This window comes from Enhydra lutris, unplaced genomic scaffold (assembly GCF_002288905.1).
Source record: "Enhydra lutris kenyoni isolate GAN:26980312 unplaced genomic scaffold, ASM228890v2 scaffoldscaffold4, whole genome shotgun sequence".
In the NCBI taxonomy this organism is placed as follows: domain Eukaryota; kingdom Metazoa; phylum Chordata; class Mammalia; order Carnivora; family Mustelidae; genus Enhydra; species Enhydra lutris.
In genome coordinates, this window is record NW_019154088.1 from 3,903,665 (window position 1) to 3,924,817 (window position 21,153).

General features: G+C 47.3%; 1 protein-coding gene across 2 annotated transcripts in view; it reads right to left on the reverse strand.

Moving 5' to 3' along the window:
- LOC111140432 (secretogranin V) overlaps positions 1 to 21,153 on the reverse strand; it is a 51,789-nt gene that overhangs the window by 29,536 nt on the left and 1,100 nt on the right. For both annotated transcript variants that reach the window (XM_022492693.1, XM_022492687.1), the window contains exon 2: positions 20,445 to 20,677. In XM_022492693.1, coding sequence (XP_022348401.1) covers positions 20,445 to 20,670 — 226 coding nt within the window. In that variant the 5' untranslated portion in view covers positions 20,671 to 20,677. The remainder of the gene's footprint in view (positions 1 to 20,444; positions 20,678 to 21,153) is intronic.

Consider the following 21,153-nt stretch of genomic DNA (forward strand, 5'->3'; position numbering starts at 1 on the left):
CAGAGGTAAACGGGCCCAGATAATTGGCAAAGCCCAGAGTCACGAGTTAACCACGTAGCAGCAAGCATCCAGATGGCTCCAGCCCACCTCGGGCAGTTTGAGTGTACCCACTCGATGTGTTTCTTTGGGACTCCCTTTATGGGAAGCTGTGGAACGGCAAGCAGGTTCACCGGTCCACAGGCCAGTGGAGGCTGAATCTGCCTCTTCTGCGATCTCTCCCTGCGTACACCTAATGCCATAGACAGCCATTCTGTTTTAAAATCTCAGCCACGACTCGACTCCCTTGATGTCAAGAAAACGAAGATGAAAAATAAACTATGTGTTCATTGTAGAATTCAAAATCCCTAATGGTAATGGCCTTGACTGCTTTTCCACTCCGAAGTTTGCTTTTGCATATTTAGCGGCTCAAACAAGATTTTGAGAAGGAACACTTAACAATTTTAATTAAAACCATATCCTAATTATCCTTCTGCTCTTCTGCATATTTGTTTATTTTTTCTTAGGCTGGATTTGTTAAGAGTTTTGGAATCACTGGGGAAGAGCTTTTGAGGATGTTTGAAATCTGTGATTCCCAGCAGGGAGGGACCCGAGGGTGACAGGATCGGTTGTGACATCAGCAGTGACAGGCCACTCCTCAACTAGACTGGGAACCCTCTATGCTGCTCTTGGAGAAGATGCTGTAAACCCTCCCGAGCCTTTAGTGCCCCTTCGTGCTTTAATGTTCCAGAAAGCTTGTTTCCAAATGACGGTAAGATGCTCATGAAAAATACAACAAGTTTTGGGTGATCCTGAGGGCCTCAACCATTGCTCCCTCCAACGGAAAGGGGACACAAACAATCCTTGGTTTTCCCAAAAGGGACTTACAACCTCGTAGCTCTCCATTCATCCACAAGAATTCAATAAACATGAAATGTGACAGTAAAAAATGAAATAAAGCAAACATAACAAAAACACCTTCCACTAAACTAATCCCACTCCTGACCCTGGATTTATTTCTAGCACCATGTTCTATCTCTCAGAAAGTAGCAGAAACCAGGATATATATATATATATATATATTTTAATATAGGAAATAATGCAAATGTAATCAGTTAAATTAACAGTACTGTGTAAAGATGTCTTACCAAAATGGAAATAAAATAAATGTCTCGAGAATATGCATAGAGATTATTTGGGATACTAATGCTATTCTAGTTATTTCAACAGCATTAGGTACATTTTGTGGGAAAGTGGCCCTGATGAATAAATGGACTTGTAATTCCTTTCAAGGTGGTGATTTGATATTTAAGGGACTTGGGTGGGGGAGGTGCCCAGCCAAAGGAATGTCATTTAAACCTGGACAAGTTTTCCATCCATAAACCCCTTAGGGTTGTACACTGTTGAGGTCTGTACCCCATTCCATAGAGGGAGAGAAATGTCTGAGGAGGAAGACTCTCTGAGACCAAAACCGGGGACAGAAACAGAGGCTGGGCTTCCTGTGGTGCCCGGGGGGGGGGAGGGGGGGAAGGGCAGACCACAGCGCCACAGCTGGTGAGGAGGACTGTTACCAGTGTTCACTGCGTGCTCGAGATGAGGCTCAGCCAGACTCCAGCTTCCGTCCCCTCTCTGTGTCCTTCAGCACACTTTACGTGAAACAGACCCTCAACGCGTGTTTGTTTATGGGATGGCCTCCACTCCATGCAACTGGAGGCAGCTAACTGGTTCTCAGCAGGACACACGTTATTTACATACATAAAAGAACCCGGTAGAACACATCTGACTGGGGATCCTGCTAGGACTGCTCCTAGAGGTGGATTTACAGTGAGACAAAATATGTGTAAGATTCAGGGCCCGTCCTTTGCACAGATGGCTTCCAAAGCCTTGGACCTAATTTTGCATTTGTAACTTGGCATTTTTTTTCTTAAAGAGGGTTTCTCGACTGCATAAGCTTCACACCTCACAGAACTTGGATCTGCTCTGGGCTGTTCTGAAAAGCCATCCATGAATGCCATCTTGGATTTTTCATCTGTCATCCTTGTCACTCCCACTCATCCAAAGCAAATATAAATCAATTAGCTCTGTAACACTGGACAAATTAGGCCTGGGTTTCCTCACTTCTGAAAATAAAATGCAGTGGGTAGGATTCTCCAGATCCTAGGAGAGAGAGATGCGGAGAAGTACGGCATAGTGAGAAAAGAGACAGGGGCCGAGGATCTGACCCTAGCCCTAGTCCCGACTGAACTAGCAACTGGTACACGACCTACAGCGAGGAACCTCCCCTCTCAAGGCCACGATCTTCTCTACATGAAACGAGCAGGTAGACAAGATGCTCTCTAAAGCCCCATGCTGACCTGGGGTTCGGTACCCCACTTCATGCCCTGTGCCACATCTCCTGCTCTACTCTCACCGGATGTCGCCACGGTCCTTGGGAGCATTCAGTACAATGTTCTAATTCAGTGTTCTTTCTGCTATACCACATCGCACATATTTGCCAGCTGAACAGTAAATAAGGCTGATGTCATTGGCTTTGCTGGCCTTCAACTATGCACTGTTGTCATGCTGAGTCAAAGATGACACTGACATGAGCCAGCGTTGTAGCACGCAACGTGGCAGACGATGAGGGTACAGCTGCTTTCCCAGGAGAGGCACTGGATTTAAAGCTGCAGCTGCTAGAGAGAGCCAGTCTGCAGGGAAGGGCCATGTCATTTCCACGTCTCTGCTCAAACCCAAGGTTCCTTTTCTCCCGGGCTTGACCGCCCGTTGCTCACTGCTGACAGCTACGCTATCAGTAGAAGCTCCCGGAGCACCCCTCCCCCAAATCCTAAGCAGCCCAACCTCCCAGAACCACCAAATTTGAATTCCTGGAGATATTGGGGGCCAGGATGTTTTACTTCTAAAAGCTTCCCAGGTCAGAAAACTGCTGTTCTAGGTATTTCTCTCTGTCCTAACGGAACTGGAAATGCTATAGCACTTGAAATCATCGGTTTATCTCACTACCCTGGTGCCTCGTGCCACAAAGTTAACCGGGGTAGCGCTGGCTGGGGACAAGCAGTAAAAGTAGCAACAGAAAACAGCCCTATCACGGAAGACCCCCTCTTGCATGTATTATACTGCATATAAATTTGTACATGTATATGAAATGCCCCAAGTAGGCAAATTCTTGGAGATGGAAATTGGCTTAGTGGTTGCCAGGGTCTGGGGGAAGGGGACCAAGGCATGGGGTAGGGAGGGATGCAGAGATTGGGGGAATGATGGCTACAGGAATGGAATTTCTTTTCCGAGTGATAAAAACCACACAAACACACATGTGCGCGCGCACACACACACACACACACACACACAGGTGCAGCATGCCAACCAGTGATCACCGGCAGGTTAGTTACAAACACCTAACTGGCGAATGTCCTATGTGTGCAACTGGTGCTCAGCCTTCTGACCACCTCCCTCACCTAAAGACCACTTAGTAACACGCTTCCCCAGCCAGCCCTTCCACACCAGAGAAACCGAATCGTCCTGGGCCGATGGCACCACCTGGTGGCCACCACGGGAATTCCCCAAGCAAGTATTTCTGACGCCTTCATTCACTGTCTGCGAACCTCTTATGCAAGCCATTCTCCCCTTTTTTTCTTCCTCCAAGCTCAGGGCTGTTAATTCTGGCTAGGTCATGTACAATTTATACACAAGCATTCCCTTCCATCTCTTCTCCCAGCTCCTGCCCTGTGTCTCCCTGTCTCGCTACTTGGAAAGCTTAAGGAGCCTCAGCTGTAAGTCTGAGCTGTGAAGAAAAAGCAGCAGATCTTGAAGTGGTAAGACACATTTGGATTTACTAAACCAACAACGCCTCTCACCAACAAATAGTTTTGGAGAATAAGAAAAGTAAATAGCTATATAATAGATGAGAAGACGGTCAGGCTTTTAAAAAAAAAAAAAAGACTTATTTATTCATTTATCTTAGAGAGAAAGAGAGCACAAACAAGCAGGAGGGGCAGAGGGGGAGAGGACCTCCAGCAGAAACCACGCTGAGCACGGAGCCCAATGCAGGGCTCCTCTGACCACGACCTGAGCTGAAACCAAGAGTGGGGGCTCAACTGACTATGCCACTCAGGTCCCCCAAGATGGTCAGTTTTGTTGGTTATCCAATGATGCAAATTTAGACAATGAGCGTTATTTTGCCTGCCAAATGAAAAGATTAAAAAAAGGTAATACTCCCAGTTAGGAAGCAAGACAAGACTCCCATGAACAGATAGGAGAAGGTAGCCAGGCTAGTCCAGCATTTACAGAAAACAATGTAACAATATGGAGGAAATGGGCCTAAAAACAGGCATGGAGCTTGACCCAGTTTCTCTTTTCATAGAAATATATATATACTCTAGAGAAATGATCAGGAGTCCACACAAAGACGTTTGTGCTGTTATGTTCACTGAAGCAATATTTATGATGCAAACAAACTGGAGAAACTCTAAATGTCCAACATTTGGGTAATGCTTAACTGAACTGTGACATAAACATAAAAAAGGATATAATGCAGTTACTAAAAATAATTAGTGATTATTTAATGAAATACAAAAAGTTCTTTATATAGTATTAAGTATAAAATTCACATAAAAATATGAGGTATAAACATTCAGATAAAAAAGTATGATTTTGGGGATACCTGGGTGGCTGAGTTGGTTAAGCTCTGACTTCTTGGCTTCAGCTCAGGTCATGATTTTGGGGTTGTGAGATGGAGCCCCACATCAGGCTATGTGCTCAGCGCAGAGTCTGCTTAAGATTCTCTCTCTCCCTCTTCCCCTCCCCCTGCTCTCTCTCTCTCTCAACTAAATAAATCCTTTTTTTAAAAAAGTATGATTTTTTAAAACTACATGTATGTGCATAGAGAAAAATACTGGAAGGAAATATATTAAATGTTGAAAGTGGGTCTCTCTAAGTGGTGAGATTATAAACAATTTATTTTCCAAATCATCCACAAGTGGACTTTATTATGGTTATAATAAGAAAAATCACTATAAACATTAGTGAACGGTAGCATCTGTAGTCTTTAAGGACACCCCCGAATTTCTTTCTGAATGTGCACCGGCAGGAAACATTAATCCCCTAGAGCGTGGTTCTCTACTGCTGACTGGCAAAGGGCAGTATCTGGAGACATTTCTGGCTGTCGTAAGTCGGGGGATTTTACCTGCAGCCCCCATAACAGAGATTTCTCTGGCCCAACATCAGGAGTGTTGGGAGTGAAAACCTGGCTCTGGAGACTAACTCCCAGGATTTGAATCCAGATCCGATCTCCCTTAGCTGGTCAGTGCTGGGCCAACCACTCACACACTTCACACCTCAACTTGCCCTTATGAAAGGCGATCATCACATGGGATTTTGAGGATTTTCAAATAACAATATATAAAGTATCAGGCAAACAGTAGATAGATTATAAGTATTAGTTCTCTTCCCCCTAGAACCATATTTAAAGGAATAACACTTGTACTCAACGCAGTTTTTCTTTTTGTAAGATGTTATTAAAAAAAAGTTCCTCCAACCTTTTAATCCTTCTCAATTATGCATTTAAAATATAGATGGGGCTCTCCCTGGATTCTAGACCTTCAATATCCAGGTTGATAGGATTAAAAAAAAAAAAAAAGGAATTCTTGGGTCTACAATAGCGATTACCAAGTGTAGTTACCAAATGGAGGCAAACGTTCTAAGTTCTGGGGTTAACATAGGTGAAAAGCTGATCTCTGGTTCCAACAGTGCCCAACTGGGTCTGTCCTGTGATGGAAAGGCTGAGCTTGCTGAGCACCAAAGGGCACATACACAGGTGTCCTGTGCGCATCTCTCATTATCAATCAAAGCTACACATCAGGGATGAGGGCCCGTCCACCCATGTGGGTTTCTTGTACTTTTCCCTGCACTGAATGATTAGGCTCTATTTTTAAGTCTACTCGTTGAAATTAAAAATGGCCTAGGGAGACCAGAAGTCTAGACCCAAGACACCCTCCCTCCTACAGCTTCTACATCAGGACAGTGTCGGCACCGTCTGGGAGGGCTTGGGGACATCCCACCGTTGCCTCTCGCTCCTTTGCCTCAACTGGAGCAAGGCAGTCATCACCCGTGCACGCTCCTCCAGGCTGTCCTGCAGGGGCTGAGAGGTGATGCGGCCTCCCCTGGAGCCTGGGAACACAGACCAGAGCATCACAGCCACGGATCTGGCAAGCTGGGAGCACGCCGACCACTCCCTGCCTGCAGACACGTCCTCCTCGTCCGCTGCCCAGACCCCTAGGCACCAAAACTCTGACTGTAAAAAAAAAAACAGAGACACTTAACCAGGCTCCAGCGTGCTGTATACAGATCTAGTTAAGGGAGACCCAACTGCCAAAAATCTCTTCAGTGACCACACAGGCAAAAAAAAAAAAAAAAAAAATACAACTCACTATGATATTAGTATAATGCATCACTTGCTGTCAGAGTAACTGCTCTTCCCCTTCCCTTCAGAAACATTTCAGACCACAGCACCTGCACTGCTGCCATGTTTTTGCACACTCCAGTGAGCAGGGCCTCTTCAGCGTCTGCACAACCTCAACAAACGGTCCCTCCCATCATCCAGGGAAGGACAGAAAAGAAGACGACGACAGAAATAAACGAAGAGGCAGGAGAAGAGACGCGCCGGTTCAATTCAGGAGACAGGCGTCTTCCATAGTTTCCAGCAGGGGAATCCTTCCCAGCAGGCCCATCTATTCCTGCTGCTTGAGGGGAAAACGTTAGTCACCCTCCTCGTATCCAAACCACGTAGGGCTTGCTGACCCAGGCCTTCTGAGCTGTCTGTCCTACCAGAGAGTGGCATTGGAAAGGTCCCCTGGGCCAGTCGCCAGGGTGGAGCGTCCCCTGAGCCACGATCTGCTTGTGCCAAGACAGACTCTGACAGGCTACTGGGGAAACAGCTGGCGGTGCCATGAGTGGGAGGGGTCCATCGCCAGGGTCATGCCAGGCTCTGCATAAGTCTCACCCTGTCTCGGTCAGGCCACAGGCCAGTGGACCCTTCCCTTCCTGCTGGAAGACCGCCCCATGGAGACCGCCCACTGGAGACTAAGTAGGTTCTAAAGTGCTGAGGGAGGCCAGTGTCTGACCCACTGGGACCTTATAATCAGATGTGTCCCTGTGAAGAAGCATGTGGAAAAGATGGGGCGGCTACGGCAAAGGTCCGTTTTACAGATTGTACAATCAGTTTATACATTGTAGAGCATGGCAGAAAACATGTTCCCTTTATCTTTCTGACATCCCTAAGTGCTGAGTGATGGAAGAAACCCCAATGGTGTTGGCACCAAAGGTGCATGGATTTGTCAAACACAAAGACAAATATCCAATCCCCGCGCCCGCCCAATACCACTGCGACCACCATTCCTCCCGCTGAGGGCATCTCCAGATTTGGGGAGCCTTTTTATCTGCAAAGAGAGAGGACTGGAAAGACACTCTGCGGGTAAGGTGATGGGGGATGGGATGGGAGCTTCCTCGGGGCATCTTAGGGCTCTGAACAATACTGACCACATGCCCCTATTCCCCAGATGCTCTTAAGTAGAGAAATTCAGTGACATTCTTCAAAGTGTCCAGCCTTCCCTGCTGCTGCCGCCTCTCCCCATGGCTACCCTACACTCAGCACGTACTAGCTAAATAGTGTATTTCTTCCTGCTTCTCGCTGCCTGAACCTGAGTCTCCATGATCCACCTCCTACCCCTTCTAAAGGAGGTCCAGCTCAAGTTCAGCTCATCTGTGATGTCTCTTCTGGGCCAACACCTTCCCTGGATATCAGTTTTTCTTTTTTTTTTTTTTTAAGATTTTATTTATTTATTTGACAGAGAGAGAGAGAGAGATCACAAGTAGACCGACAGGCAGGCAGAGAGAGGGGGGGAAGCAGGTTCCCTGCTGAGCAGAGAGCCCGATGTGGGGCTCGATCCCAGGACCCTGGGACCATGACCTGAGCTGAAGGCAGAAGCTTAACCCACTGAGCCACCCAGGCGCCCCGAGGATATCAGTTTTTCTGATGTCCATTTAGCCGGTCCCCTCACTAGGGTGAGACGAGATGGTACGTGAAAACACAGTTCATCCTTCCTGATCTTTCTTGTGTTGTCACTCTGCAGGTCTGGATGCCTCTAGACTGACACACCAATGGGAAACCCAGCCAGGGATGGAGGAGTAAGGCAAAAAGCAGCCAAATCTTGCTCCATTCCTAATTATCTCTAAAACAACTCCATTCCTCCAGAATTTAACCTTTACTAACAGGTTAAAAGAACATAATGCCTGACTCCTGCTTATTTTATGAAGATCAATGTAATGATTTAGATAGTTTGCTTACTGGTTTCAAAAATGCATAAAGGCAACAATTCCTGGCCGGTAGTAGGCGCTCAATGATTACTTATTCAATAAACAAAACTGGAAATGTGTTAGATGACATTTTGATAGAACGCATGGTTCCAAGGCAGCTCTGATCGCTGCCTCCCAGCCATGCCGACACGTGGACAGCCCGCTCTCAAGACACGAAGGGCATGGTTTCCAGCTCCCCTGTGCTCACTCCTTATGCTGCCATCCCTGACGTCTCCAGAACCATGCTTCGTGCTCGGCTTAGCAGCTGACTAAATATACTTCTTGACTTTAAAGATGTTTCTAGGGATGCCTGGGTGGCTCAGTGTGTTAGGTGTCTTCCTTCAGCTTGGGTCATGATCCCAGGATCCTGGGATCGAGTCACATACGGCGCTCCCTGCTCAGCAGGAAGCCTGCTTCTCCCTCTGCCAGCTCCTCCCCACACTTGTGCTCTCTGACAAATAAATAAGTAAAAATCTTTTAAAAATAAAAAAGATGCTTCTATAACGTATCTCATGTTAAAAGACAGTATTTAAACAGCCACAAGAACGAGAGAAGGAACAGGGTGTGGTTGAGTGTGAAGAAGCTACCCTTTACCAGGGTTTCTGGAAAGCAGCCATCCTCAGGACAGTCACATGGCCCAGGCTCCTCAGGAGAGCACTGAGAGGGCAGAGTACTTCGTAAGACCAGAGGGAAGCCCATTCATCCAGAGATTCATGACGTTTGGTGGCAGTTTTCCAAGGCCACACTTAGGGGAAGGATGTAAGGAAGAGAGAACACAGAGTATGACCAGTGAGGACCATCTTCTACCTCCGAAGCCAAGTCCACCAGGAGATATATGTGAGGAAACGAAAGCAGCAGCTCCATGAGAATGAGGCTTTGCGTTTGTGTGATGCTTTCTATTGTCCAAAACACTGTTCTATCCATTATTTAACTTGACTATCCTATCAGCCCCATAAGATGGACTGGATCGCTTATCTCCGTGTGCAGAATGGGAAAATAAACCTCACGGAGCTTAAAGGGACTTGCTCAGTGCCACCCAGCTGGTCCGAGGCAGGACTGAGCCCTGGGTTTCCTGCCTCGGTGCGCATCCTGCTACGCTACCCACGCCACTCCCCCACGACACCATGTGCCCCTTCCACTACTCCAACTCCATGGCACGCCACGCTCAAAAATGCACGCTTAATTTTAATTGTGGTGCCAAGCTGAGGTCTGCTAAATCCTTCCAGCCTGCTTCAATAGCTTTCTCTCCAAACCATGGCGCCCAAGGTATTTGCACCAATTTGTTCCAAGAGGGCATTCTGTCAGAAAATTTGCTTCCTGAAGCTTCTCGTCCCAGAAACACCATCTGCCTGAATCCTCATGTGGTTTACCACGACTCCCAGCATCATTACAGCTTCTCAGCTAAGAATCACAGGATTATACAAGTCTACGGGGATAGAAGACAGCTGCTGGGAGAGACGCATTCAAGCCTAACACAGCTGGCTTGCCCACCAGCTCGTAAAGCTCAGGCCGTGTGACTGTGGGCAACTTTACACTTTCTTCACCGCTATAAAGGTTCTATCAGATGAGACAGAGTACTGGAAAGTATTTTTGCAAACCATAAAATACTCATTGCTACTACTCCATTTCCTCCACGTGCGTGATCCACTTTGGTCAATTACATCTGGAATATTGTTCACTTGGCTTCCCTGGGGACGCCGCGAGCTTCTGGCTGTCTCTCCCTTGGCCCAGACTGTGTGTCTCAGGTGATGGGAGACAAGAGCCTGGCTTGAACCTGCTCCGGGCTTGAGACAGAACAGCATGTCCAGAAGGACACCTGCTAGAAGCCAGTTTGCACGAGGACCTAAGCAGCCCCCACCCCCCGAAACAACCCCCCACCCCCGCCCCCAAGGAAACAGGTCCTCCTGAAGGAGAGTCTGGTCTGGCTTGCCCAGGCCGAGGCAGGAACAAGTCTGGCCTCTGAGGTCAGCGGGAAGGGAGGGATTGTTAGCGCCCCCTGCTGTCTGATGCTTAGATTTCCCTCCCCACCCAACCTCTCCTGTGGATCGATCCTATGAAAAGTACAGAGCAGTGAGGAATAAAAGGGAAAGCGGTTTTCCTGAGAAGTGTGTAGATTTAGGGGCATGAGGTACACTGAGGGATATCCCCCGGCCTCGGCACCCGATGCGTGCTAACACAAATCCCTGAGGCTACAACCGCCGGAGGCCGCAGGCTGGTGCTGAGGTGGAACCCAGCTGAAGGAGACCAGGCGGAGGGGGAAACGGGTAAGTGCCTGTGGCAGCACATCAATGCCTTCCAGTCAAGGTCATGCCTGCGCTGGGCTCTGGGATCTCAAGAAATATTTAAGGCATTTTGCGGGGACCTGGGTCCTGAGTGAGGAGGTACACGCAAAGCCAGTGAATTGAGGATTCTGAGCAGTGTATTCTAATGAAATGACTCGGGGGACGAGGGGGTGGGGGAGGTTCCTGGGTGGCTCTTCCACGAGGGCCAGTCAACAGAAAGACGAAACTGTGATTAGAAGCTTGGGATTTTCAGTCCCGCCCTCATTCTCTGGAGAGGGCCGAGGGCTGAAAACAGAGTTAATGATTGACCCTGCCTATGTAATGAAGCCTCCATAAAACCCCAAAAGTACAGGATTCGGGGAGTTTCCAGGTTGGTGAACACATCCACACGGGGAGGGTAATGCACCCCAACTCCATGGGGACAGACGCTCCTTCACTCTGGACCCTCCTGGAACTCGCCCACTGGCTGAGTTCCTGAGTCAGTATCTCTTCCGCTGGTTGTACATCTCTCTCCTCATCATATCTTTTCATAAACCAGTGGATATAAGTTAGCGTTTCCCTGATTTCTGTGAGTGGCTCTAGAAAATCAGTGCAACGAACAAGGGGTGGTGGGAAGCTCAGATTTATAGCTGGGCAGTCAGAAGCACGGGTGACAAGCTGGACTTGGGATCAGCGTCTGGATTTGGGGAGCCTTGTGGTATCTGACACTATCTCCAGGGAAGTAGTGTCAGAATTGAGTTGAACTGTAGAATACCCAGCCCGGGTCACAGAGCGGCCTGGTGAAGGGAATCTCTCCCTCCCCAGCACATGGGGTCAGAAGTGTTGTGAGTGTGGTGTCCGTGTGACAGTAAAGGGGAGACACAGTAGGGAAACTGAGTTTTTCTAACACAAATTCATAAAACATCAAAACCCGTATAGGCCAGGTGTATGAGATCTCTAAGAGAGCAAAGAATAGAGGTTTGGGGAGCCCACTGCCTTTCCTTCTTGTATTCTTATTTTAATCCTGAGCATGTGGCTTGAAAGAGTACAGAGTGACTGCAAATACCGAAACCCAAACCTCCAAACTTCACTGCACACCGACGCTTCTCTGCCTCTTCCCTTTCTTCCCAGCAGAGGAAGGGCCGGACTCAGGCCACCTGTGTTCTAGTTCTCATCCCGTCCCACCTGCTCAGGAGCTTACACCCCTCGGTTATCTGCTTTTCATGCCACGTCTTCCGCACTCCCTCTCCACTGGTTCTGGCCCACCGGCACGTAAGCAAGTTCAGATCTCTCCCTTCCTGACATGATTACCTACACAAACACCTTCTTCAGCTCTATGCCCCGCATGCCCGCCATTCCCTCTGTGAGGATGACTCAGTCTTCTGTCTCTTACCTGACCTCCAGGGTCATCTTCCCTGTCTCCTGCCTGACAGTTTCTACCCGAGGCCCCCCAGTAACTTTGGTGCTGTCCCGCCCATTGAACACTTTACACCAGTGGCCCTGGTTTCAGGTGACCTCTCCACAGATTTTTACCATGCGGAGCACTCCCCATTCCTGAGACTCTCTTCCCTTGTTTTCTGTGCACATCATTATTCTGGTGCTTTCTGGCCTGTCATTCTGTTTCCCCCACAGGTTCCTCTACCTGGCACTCTGGTAGGAGTCTTCCAGGCCTCCTTCTCAGGTGCTCTGCTCCTTCTCCTTGATCCTCACCCAGGGTCACCGCCTCCATTCCTACGGCATTAGCCACCGCGACCCTGGGGACGACCATGACATCTCTCCCTTCGCCCCAGCATCTCTCCTGCATCATATACAGCTACCTGCCTCCTGGACACCTGCCTCTGGACAGCCCAGGGTAACTTAAACACAACACAGAAAGACACCCACTATTTTCATCTTCCTGTCCTGCCTCCATGTCCCCCTCCCCAAACTCCAAACCTCCCCCTTCTCCTTTTGAATTTTTCATTCTGCATGCAATTGACCAAGATGAGAAATGGAAATCACCCAGGGACTTTTTTAAGGATTTGAGTTGAGGGTGTGCTGAATGCAACCCCAAAGAGGCCAAACTAGAGGCCCTGGCTTCCTAAAGAGCCAACCCAGCATTCTCAATGGCTCGCCCAGGATGGGGGCAGCCTAGACGGATTTTAGTCAGGATATCAAGAATCAGCCCCATTCTTTCCCTCAACTGCAGAGAGGCTAGCCAGAAACTGAGGCCCCGGTGCTGGTCAAGGTTGAAGTCGCTCTCTCCTCCAACCTTCAAATGAGAAGCAACTGCCGCCCCCCTTTGGCAAGATGGAGGCACTGCAGTCCTTTACGGAGGCCAAAGGCTGGCTAAGGCTGCTTTAGGATCTGCCCCTTCAAATAGGTTTTACCCTAAAAGGACTCTTTCTCCCTTTGATATTTATTAAGAAAACAATCTTGGTTCTCTTGATTTTGAAAAGAAAAAACTGAGGTCCAGAAGTGAGCGTTGTAAAAAGAAATTGGGGCATTTTTATGCTTAGCAATATAGCTTTAAAATTATTTGAAACCATCAAATGCCAGCGTTTACAAATTTCTAACCGGTGGTTTGTTACCTGGTCTTATCACAGAGCTAGGCATCTAGTGGCCTAGAATTGCGGGGAAAATGAACCGGTGGCGCTGAGGAGACTCTCTTTTACCTGAGGTTGTTAACATTCTGAAAACCAAAGCACATTTTCTGGTTGGGTTCATCCAAGGCCAGTAGTAGTTTCAGCTGGGAGAGCCACTCCTGGCTCCCAGGAGTCTCTGTCCCCTGGCAAACGGCTCTCTGAATCACCTCGGCCGGCTGGTGGCTTCCCTTGTTTCTTGGGACAAGAGAACCACAGTAGCCATTCAGGTAGGTCACAGGGACGCCTGAGCAACTTTGGGCTCGGGGAAAGACGGCCACTGCTGAAACGCACTGAAGCCTATCTGAACGGTACCGCTAACCAGATGAGTCGTCAGAAATCCTATCAGGGGAAAGCCAGAAGGGGGCACTGAAAATGTGCTGTTAGTAATCCACTGAATGAGAGGTTACTAACAGCACCCGCCGACTGCCCGTGACCGAGTGGGCTCAAAGCCCCACTGGACACAGGAGAAGACAAAGGCTCACAGAACTTGCCAAGGTCACACACAGCTAGTGAACAATATGGCTAGCCATCAGCCCCTGTGTTCTCTTCTCTATAAAACCACAAGTTGGTCCTCTTTTGTTGCAAATGTTTGTTCCCCAGTGACCACTGAACAATTAGCCCATCAACCAGGAGGCTGGTTACCAAGTTTCGGGAATCCTCTGACGTCTGGTTGGCCCCCTGCTGGTTCAGTGCTGGAACAGCAAAACGTCCTTCCTGGGTCTCAACAAGACAGGAATACAAAGGGAACCAACTTTATACAGCGCTCATAGTCACCATCAAAGTCAACAGACTTTTTACTCAGTGCATATCACTCTGAGCTCTGGGCAAAACCTTCTAGGCAGATTTAAAACAAAACAAAACAAAACAAAAAAACAAATCACGGAACAGAAAAGAAACACCTGCCTCGAACTGAAAGGAGAGAAGCCTCAACAGATCCAGATGTCAAATAGTATTTACTTATCTGTAGCTGCTAGATATATTTTCCCCTGCTAGTATGTATATATTCGTTCTTCAAATATTAACTGTGTGCCTACTCTGTGTCTGGGTTTAAAGCAGTAAATAAGAGTCTCATGGAGTTTACACTCCAATGGGGAGACAGACAATGAGCAAGGAAACAAACACTAATTATAAATTATAAAAGATGCTATGGGGGTTAGAAAAACAAAACAAAACAACCCCCCCCCCAAAAAAAAAGGACACCGTGACAGAGAATAGGTGTTACTCAGAGCAGGTGCGGTCAGGGCAGCATTCTCTGAGTAGAGGACTTTGAAACCAAGACCTAAGAGGAAGGTCTGCGACACAGAGAAGGGAGAACATAAGGTGTGAAGCTGGAGTAAGCCCATTGGTGTGACCAGGGTGGGAGCGAGGTGGGTGGGAGTGGGCGGTAGAGCAAGGTTAGGGGGGAGAGTGTGCAGGAGGTGTGGATCCTTGCAGGACGTGGCAAGAAGTGTTATTCTTATTTTATTTATATATTTTTAAAGATGTTATTTATTTATTTGAGAGAATGAGAGAGAGAGAGAGAGCATGAGAGGAGAGAGGAGAGGTGGGTCAGAGGGAGAAGCTGACTCCCTGCTGAGTGGGGACCCCCCCCACCCCCATGCAGGCCTCGATGCTGGGACTCCAGGATCATGATCTGAGCCGAAGGCAGTTGCTTGACCAACTGAGCCACCCAGGTGCCCCCAAGAAGTGTTATTTTTAACCCAGGTGCAGTGGGAAGCCATTGATTGAATTTTAACCCTGGAGAGTGACATTGATGGGATTTAAACTTGTATTTTTAAAGTGTAACTCTGCCTTTCCTATGGAGAACAATTTGAAAGAAACAAAAAGTAGAAGCGATGAGGTTTCTAAGAGACACTTTCATAAATTCATGCCAGGCACAATGGTATCTGAACGAGGGTGTTTGGAGAAGAGCCAGAGAAAAGAGAGGGCAGGCAAATGCAGATGTATTTTAAAGACAGAAATGAAATAAATTGCTAATAATTTGGGTATGACATGGAATGGAGAAAATGGAGGCTTATTCCAGGTTTTTCGCCTGCATGCATGGCTAAGTGGTGGCACTATTCATTTAGACAGAAAAGACTGACATAAACAGGTTGATGAAGGTGGTGGTAGAGAAATCAGGATTGACATATGGTAATTCAGCAATTCACAGGAGTCCCTAGATATACAAGAAACAAGTTTGGGTTGAAAATACAAATGTCGGCGTCATCAGCAAAGAAATAGCATTTGGAGTCAAGAGAAGAAACGAAATCCTCTAGACAGAGAATTGAGAAGAATAAAAGAAACAGAGCCAGCACTGAGCCCTGGAGAACGGATTAATTTAAAGCTGCCCTTAGAGCAGCAGAAGAAAACCGCCAAGGAGACAGCGAAGAAAAGAGTTAATGGGGAAAAGGGAAAGGGGGAAAGCCAACAGTGTGCCATCTTGGTGCAAAAGCCAAGAAAGGAAAGGGTTTTAGGAAGGTCCAGTGTGCTGAATGCTGCCAGGGTTGAATATGATGAAGGCAGAACGTCGGTGAATTGGGCAAGAGAGTGGCCGGCCCTGACAAGAATGGTCTAAGGCATCTCAAAATTCACTGTGGAAAACTGAACTTGAACTCTTTCCCCGGAGAGGCTCAGTGTGCTCCTCTTGGAAAAAAGTCTTCCTTTTCAGTTCCTCAGGCCAAAATCTTGGTGTCACCCCTGACTCCTCTTTCTTTCAGTTCCTGCCTCCCATCTACCAGCAAAACCTGTTGGTTCTAGCTTCAAAATATACCCACAATCTGCCCATGTCTCACTGCCTCTCTACCTATCGTGCTAGTACATCTCTCCCTTGGATTATCATAGGTGCCTCTTAAATGAGCTCCCCTATTCTAGTCCTCCATCCCCGTAGGAAGACTTTCAATAGAGCAGATGGAGTGATCAAAGGACAAGAGGACAAGCCAAAGACCCTGTGAGGAGTTCTGTCCCCACGTGCCCAGCCTCCTCCCTCCCCAGGCTCCTTCCAACCATGCTCCCCTGTCTTGGGCTCTGGCCACATTAGCCTCCTTGCTTTTGCATGTGCAGCTCTCTGCCTGGGATGCCTTTCTCCACCTACCACACAGCTCACTCTCCAGCTCTCAGAACTTAGCTTATCTTCCCAGGGAGGAGCCCCCAACTCCAATTTTGAGTTGTTTCTTCCATCCCCCTCCTCTGCTTTATATTTTTAGAGCACTTATAACCATCAGACTTATTACATATTTTAACTTATCTGTTTGTGTAGGGACTGTATCTCTCCTGTCCCGCCAGTCTTTGAGGTTCATGTTTCTTTGCCTGGTACCTAAAACAGTGCCTGGCATTCAAGAAATACTTGTTGAGGGACGCCTGGGTGGCTCAGTGGGTTAAGCCGCTGCCTTCGGCTCGGGTCATGATTCCAGCATCCTGGGATGGAGTCCCACATCGGGCTCCTTGCTCTGCAGGGAGTCTGCTCCTCCCTCTGCCTCTGCCTGCTACTCTGTCTGCCTGTGCACTTGCTCCCTCTCTCTCTCTCTCTCCCTCTGACAAATAAATAAATAAAATCTTTAAAAAAAAAAAAAAAGAAAGGAAAGAAAGAAATACTTGTTGACCTGACAAATAAGGGGCAGGAACCATCGACTAGGAGAGAATGGGTGGGGGGGAGGGAAGACCATCAGTGCATGGTGAACAGATGCTGGGAAAAGCAGCAGCAAAATGGTACCATAGCTACAAGGGGTATGAGATCAAAGGAGGGAAAGTTTTCTAATGAGACATATGGGTAATTTATACGATCTTATATCCTATACTGAAAGGCTAGTTTATAACCCTATGTTTGAGAGCTAATATGTATCTTTACTAATGAGATTAATCTGAGGATCATAAGATTAATTAATCAAAGTAGACAAAAGAAGGGAAAATTATCTTCAACGTGCCGTTTGTTAGATAATAAACAGACCTTCCTGCAAGGGACTCAGAGTCCAGTCATAGTCATCTCAAGTGTGGTAGTGATTCATTCAGAAATGATTTCTCGGTAGTGCAATTATGCATGCAAACACCTTTTTTTCTGAACCAGAGTATTACCTGCTTGCAAGTAATAAATTCAGATTCAAGCAGTAAATTCAGTAAATTCAAATCCTATCCCCAAGCTAAATGGAAGCACAGAGAAGTTAAGGAATTTGCTCAACGTCACGTCACTAGTAAATGATGGCGCTGGTATTGAAACTCAGGCATCTTTGCCAATAGTCTTCGTTAAACGTGTGTTAAAATTCACACCAGAATACACACATTATGTCTATTCTTTCTATAAAAATGAGAAAGCGACGATGCAAACAAATGGATGAACTGAACCAATGCTATCATCACTCAAATAAATATGAGATCAACCAACAAATTAAGTGCCAAGGTCCAGGGCTGGGAAAAAGCCAGGCTTTTTTCTTCCCCAAAGTCTTTGGACTATTTTCTATTAGCTTTCATCCAAGCTGTAATGGGCAGAATCCTAAAAGGACCCCCAGGATTGCCACCTGCATAACTGGCTTCTGAGTGGGGGTGAGACCTGTGAATATAACAGGCTGTCACCCCTTTGTTAAATGACAGAGGTGATGGGATGGCCGCCGCCATCATTACAATTAGGAGACCAAAGGGATATTCTCCCTCTGGCTTTGAAGCAGCAAGTGGCCCTGTTGTGCGACTTATGGCTTATGGCTTATGACCTGGGGTGGCCTCTAAGAGCTGAGAGGGACCCTGGCTGACAGATGACAATAAGGGACCCCAGTCCTACAGCAGCAAGAAACTGAACTCAGCCAACAACCTTAATGAGTGTGAAAGATGACCCAGCCTCCTGCCAACACCTTGATTTCAGCCTGATGAGAGTGAGCAGAGGGCCCAGCAAACCCACACCAGACTCCTGATCGAAAGAAACTATGAGATAATAAATGGGCATTATGTCAAGATGCTGAATTTGTGGTAATTTGTTATAGCGTAATAGAAAACTAAAACACAAGCCAATCTTCATCCCTTGCACAGACACATTGAGAAGCGATGACCTCACATCATCCCAGGGGAACATAATGGAAACAGGACTCTTCATTCTGAATTGTCCTAATTGTCCTGCTCTTTCAAAGCTCCACCCCTTGGGACGCCTGGGTGGCTCAGTCAGTTGGTTAAGCGTCTGCCTTCAGCTCAGGTCATGATCCCAGAGTCCTGGGATCAAGTTCTGCATCAGGCTTCTTGCTCAGCAGGGAGCCTGCTTCTCCCTCTCCTTCTACTGCTCCCTCTGATTGTGTTCTCTCTCCCTCTCTCTCTCTGACAAATAAATAAATAAAATCTTAAAAAAGAAAAAAGAAAAAAAAAAAAGCTCCATGCCTTTTCCTTTGGTATTATTCCCTGCTGAATTCCAATTCAGACTTCCAAACCCAAATCAAATGTAGCTTCTCCAAAGAAGTATTTCCTTCTAGCCATGCCCATCCACTCCCAAGCAGAATAAATTACTCCTATTCTTTGCTTCCGTGACAGCTGGTTGTCTGGACATCTCCCCTCAAACCTGCCATACATGGTGCATGGTGGTAACCTCTCCCCCTCTCCCACCCCCAGCCCGAGATTCTCTGAGGATACAGCTGCCCCAGACCCTGCACCAAGGCTGGCATGGAGTGGGCGCTAAATAATGGGACACTGAGTCAAAGAAAACGAGGCTCTGGAAAAACACAGGCTTTGCCCGCCCAGGGAGCTGCTATTTCCCTTCCACACAGATGATCAGGCGTCAGGTATTAATGGAAACTGGGAAAGCTTTCTCCATGACGACAGCTGGGGGACGAATCAAGCACTGACTGTGGTAAAAGGGCAGATATCTACTGTCTCGAAAAATCTGGTCTGAAATGGACAGGTGTGCTAGGAGCGACAGGCGGCGGGTGCTGGGAAGAAGTGAGATTCTTCCTAAAGAGGTGGCAATGATTTACTCCGATTTAAGCCCTGTGCTAGGTTTGCACGCTTGCTGATTCAAATTATCTGTTAATCTGATGCCAACCTAAACAGACAACAATCCCACAGAGGTAGCTCTCCTCGTGATGGCTTACAACTACGGGTTAACAAGACAGAAATGAGAATCGTTTATCAACAACACCCATGGCACTGACTGGTCTCCAGGGCAAATAGCATTTGTAGGAAATCACAGACTCAGGAAAAACGATTCATCATCCATCCATACAGAAGAGTATTTGCTGGTTACGCATTTTGACAAAACTCGGAGAGAATTCACATTTTTCCTCAGGACCCACTTACACAGGCCAAGATTTGGAGTGCTCCCTTGCAGTTAACCTAAACTAACCACCTTACTGCTGTCAGCTCCCCTCACTGGAGAAAGAGATTGTTCAGAATCAGAGAGGATACAAAGCAAGGCATGGAAATAAGGCACCTGCTTGTCACCAACTCGTAAGAACTAGATTCAGATTCTCTCTATAAATAAATCATGAAACAACAAAGTACTGCTTTTTAATACAAGTATTACAATGACATTGCCAGAAACATAAAAAAAATTCTGGGGGGGGATGGTCTTGCCACACTAAAAGAATTTAACTAACATTTGCTACAATTAAAACTATTTCGGGGCACCTGGGTGGCTCAGTGGGTTAAAGCCTCTGCCCTCGGCTCAGGTCATGATCCCGGGTCCTGGGAGCCCTCATCGGGCTCTCTGCTCAACAGGGAGCCTGCTTCCTCCTCTCTCTCTGCCTACTTGTGATCTCTGTCTGTCAAATAAGTAAATAAAATCTTTAAAAAAAAAAAAAAAAACTATTTCAAAAACGTTTTTTGACAGAAACTCAATGTCAGTACCTCTTTCAGCTCCCTTCGTGTTATACGATATTATCCCTAAGAATCAAGTCCGAACCCATAGGTCCTGCGTTTTAAGGATTTTTCACAAATGCTGGTTGGCAATGACTCAAAGAGAGAGCCAGCTGGGACACAACTCCCTAAAGATCAATATGGGAGAAGACGCAGGGTCTGGGTTCCAATCTTTCTTTAGGGATAACACTAGATGCTCCTTTATTCGTTCAAATATTAATGTACTAGACTTTGTGCGAGGTGCTAGGGCTCCAGCTCTGAGTGAGATAAATAAGGCCCCTGTTCTCTTGGTACTTCTATTCTTAATGTGGAAGCATGCACGTGTATACTGTAGAGAAGAAGAAGAAATGGGAAACGGAGGGAGGAAATAGTTTCTTCAACATGCGTTATTTTAAGTACTACTGGAAACTTTGAACTGGGAGAATACAGTAAATACCTTCGATGCTCTGTGGGCCCACAAGATTCATGGCCTGGTGAGCTGGATACTCTACCCGTGGTCGGGCAATGCCCAGCTGCTCCATAACGCCATGGAGCAGCCTCTGGATATCTGTTTCTGAGACCCTGTCAGGGGTCCGTGGGCTATATGCGGATGCTGGAGTCCATCCAAGCGTCAGCCAAAATACTAGGCCACAGAGCATGGTAGAAACCATTGCAGAGACCATTTTTCACCTGCAGAAAAAAGACGAAACGTGTATCGATTGGCCCCCTTCGGCCACTGTGGTGATCAATCAAGCAAGTGAGTGATTCAAGGACCACCCACCCAGTGGGGGCTGCATAGAAAAATCCTTAGGGGTTTGCACTTGCCTGAAGTGTCCAGTGTGGGCAGAACATCTGCTGTGGAAGGGTGTTAAAGAAACAGGACAACCTGAGATAGCCAATTCCCTGGTCACGTGGCAGCCTTGGGAAAACCAGCCAGGAAAGGCCGTTCTCACTCCTTGTTCTCTGCTTGCAGCTCCCTGAAAGGGCTTCATGACCCGTAACCCCACCACCCTCTCTCCTCTCCTAGTAAAGCAAGCAACCCGACGACAAGAACTTGCTTCCATTTTGAAAGCAGGAGAGGAAGAGGGACATGGGGAGTTTTCCCAGTTTCGGGGAGAAAAGAGGTTCCGAGGAAGGAGTCAGGAGGACACAGAGGGGAAAGGTGC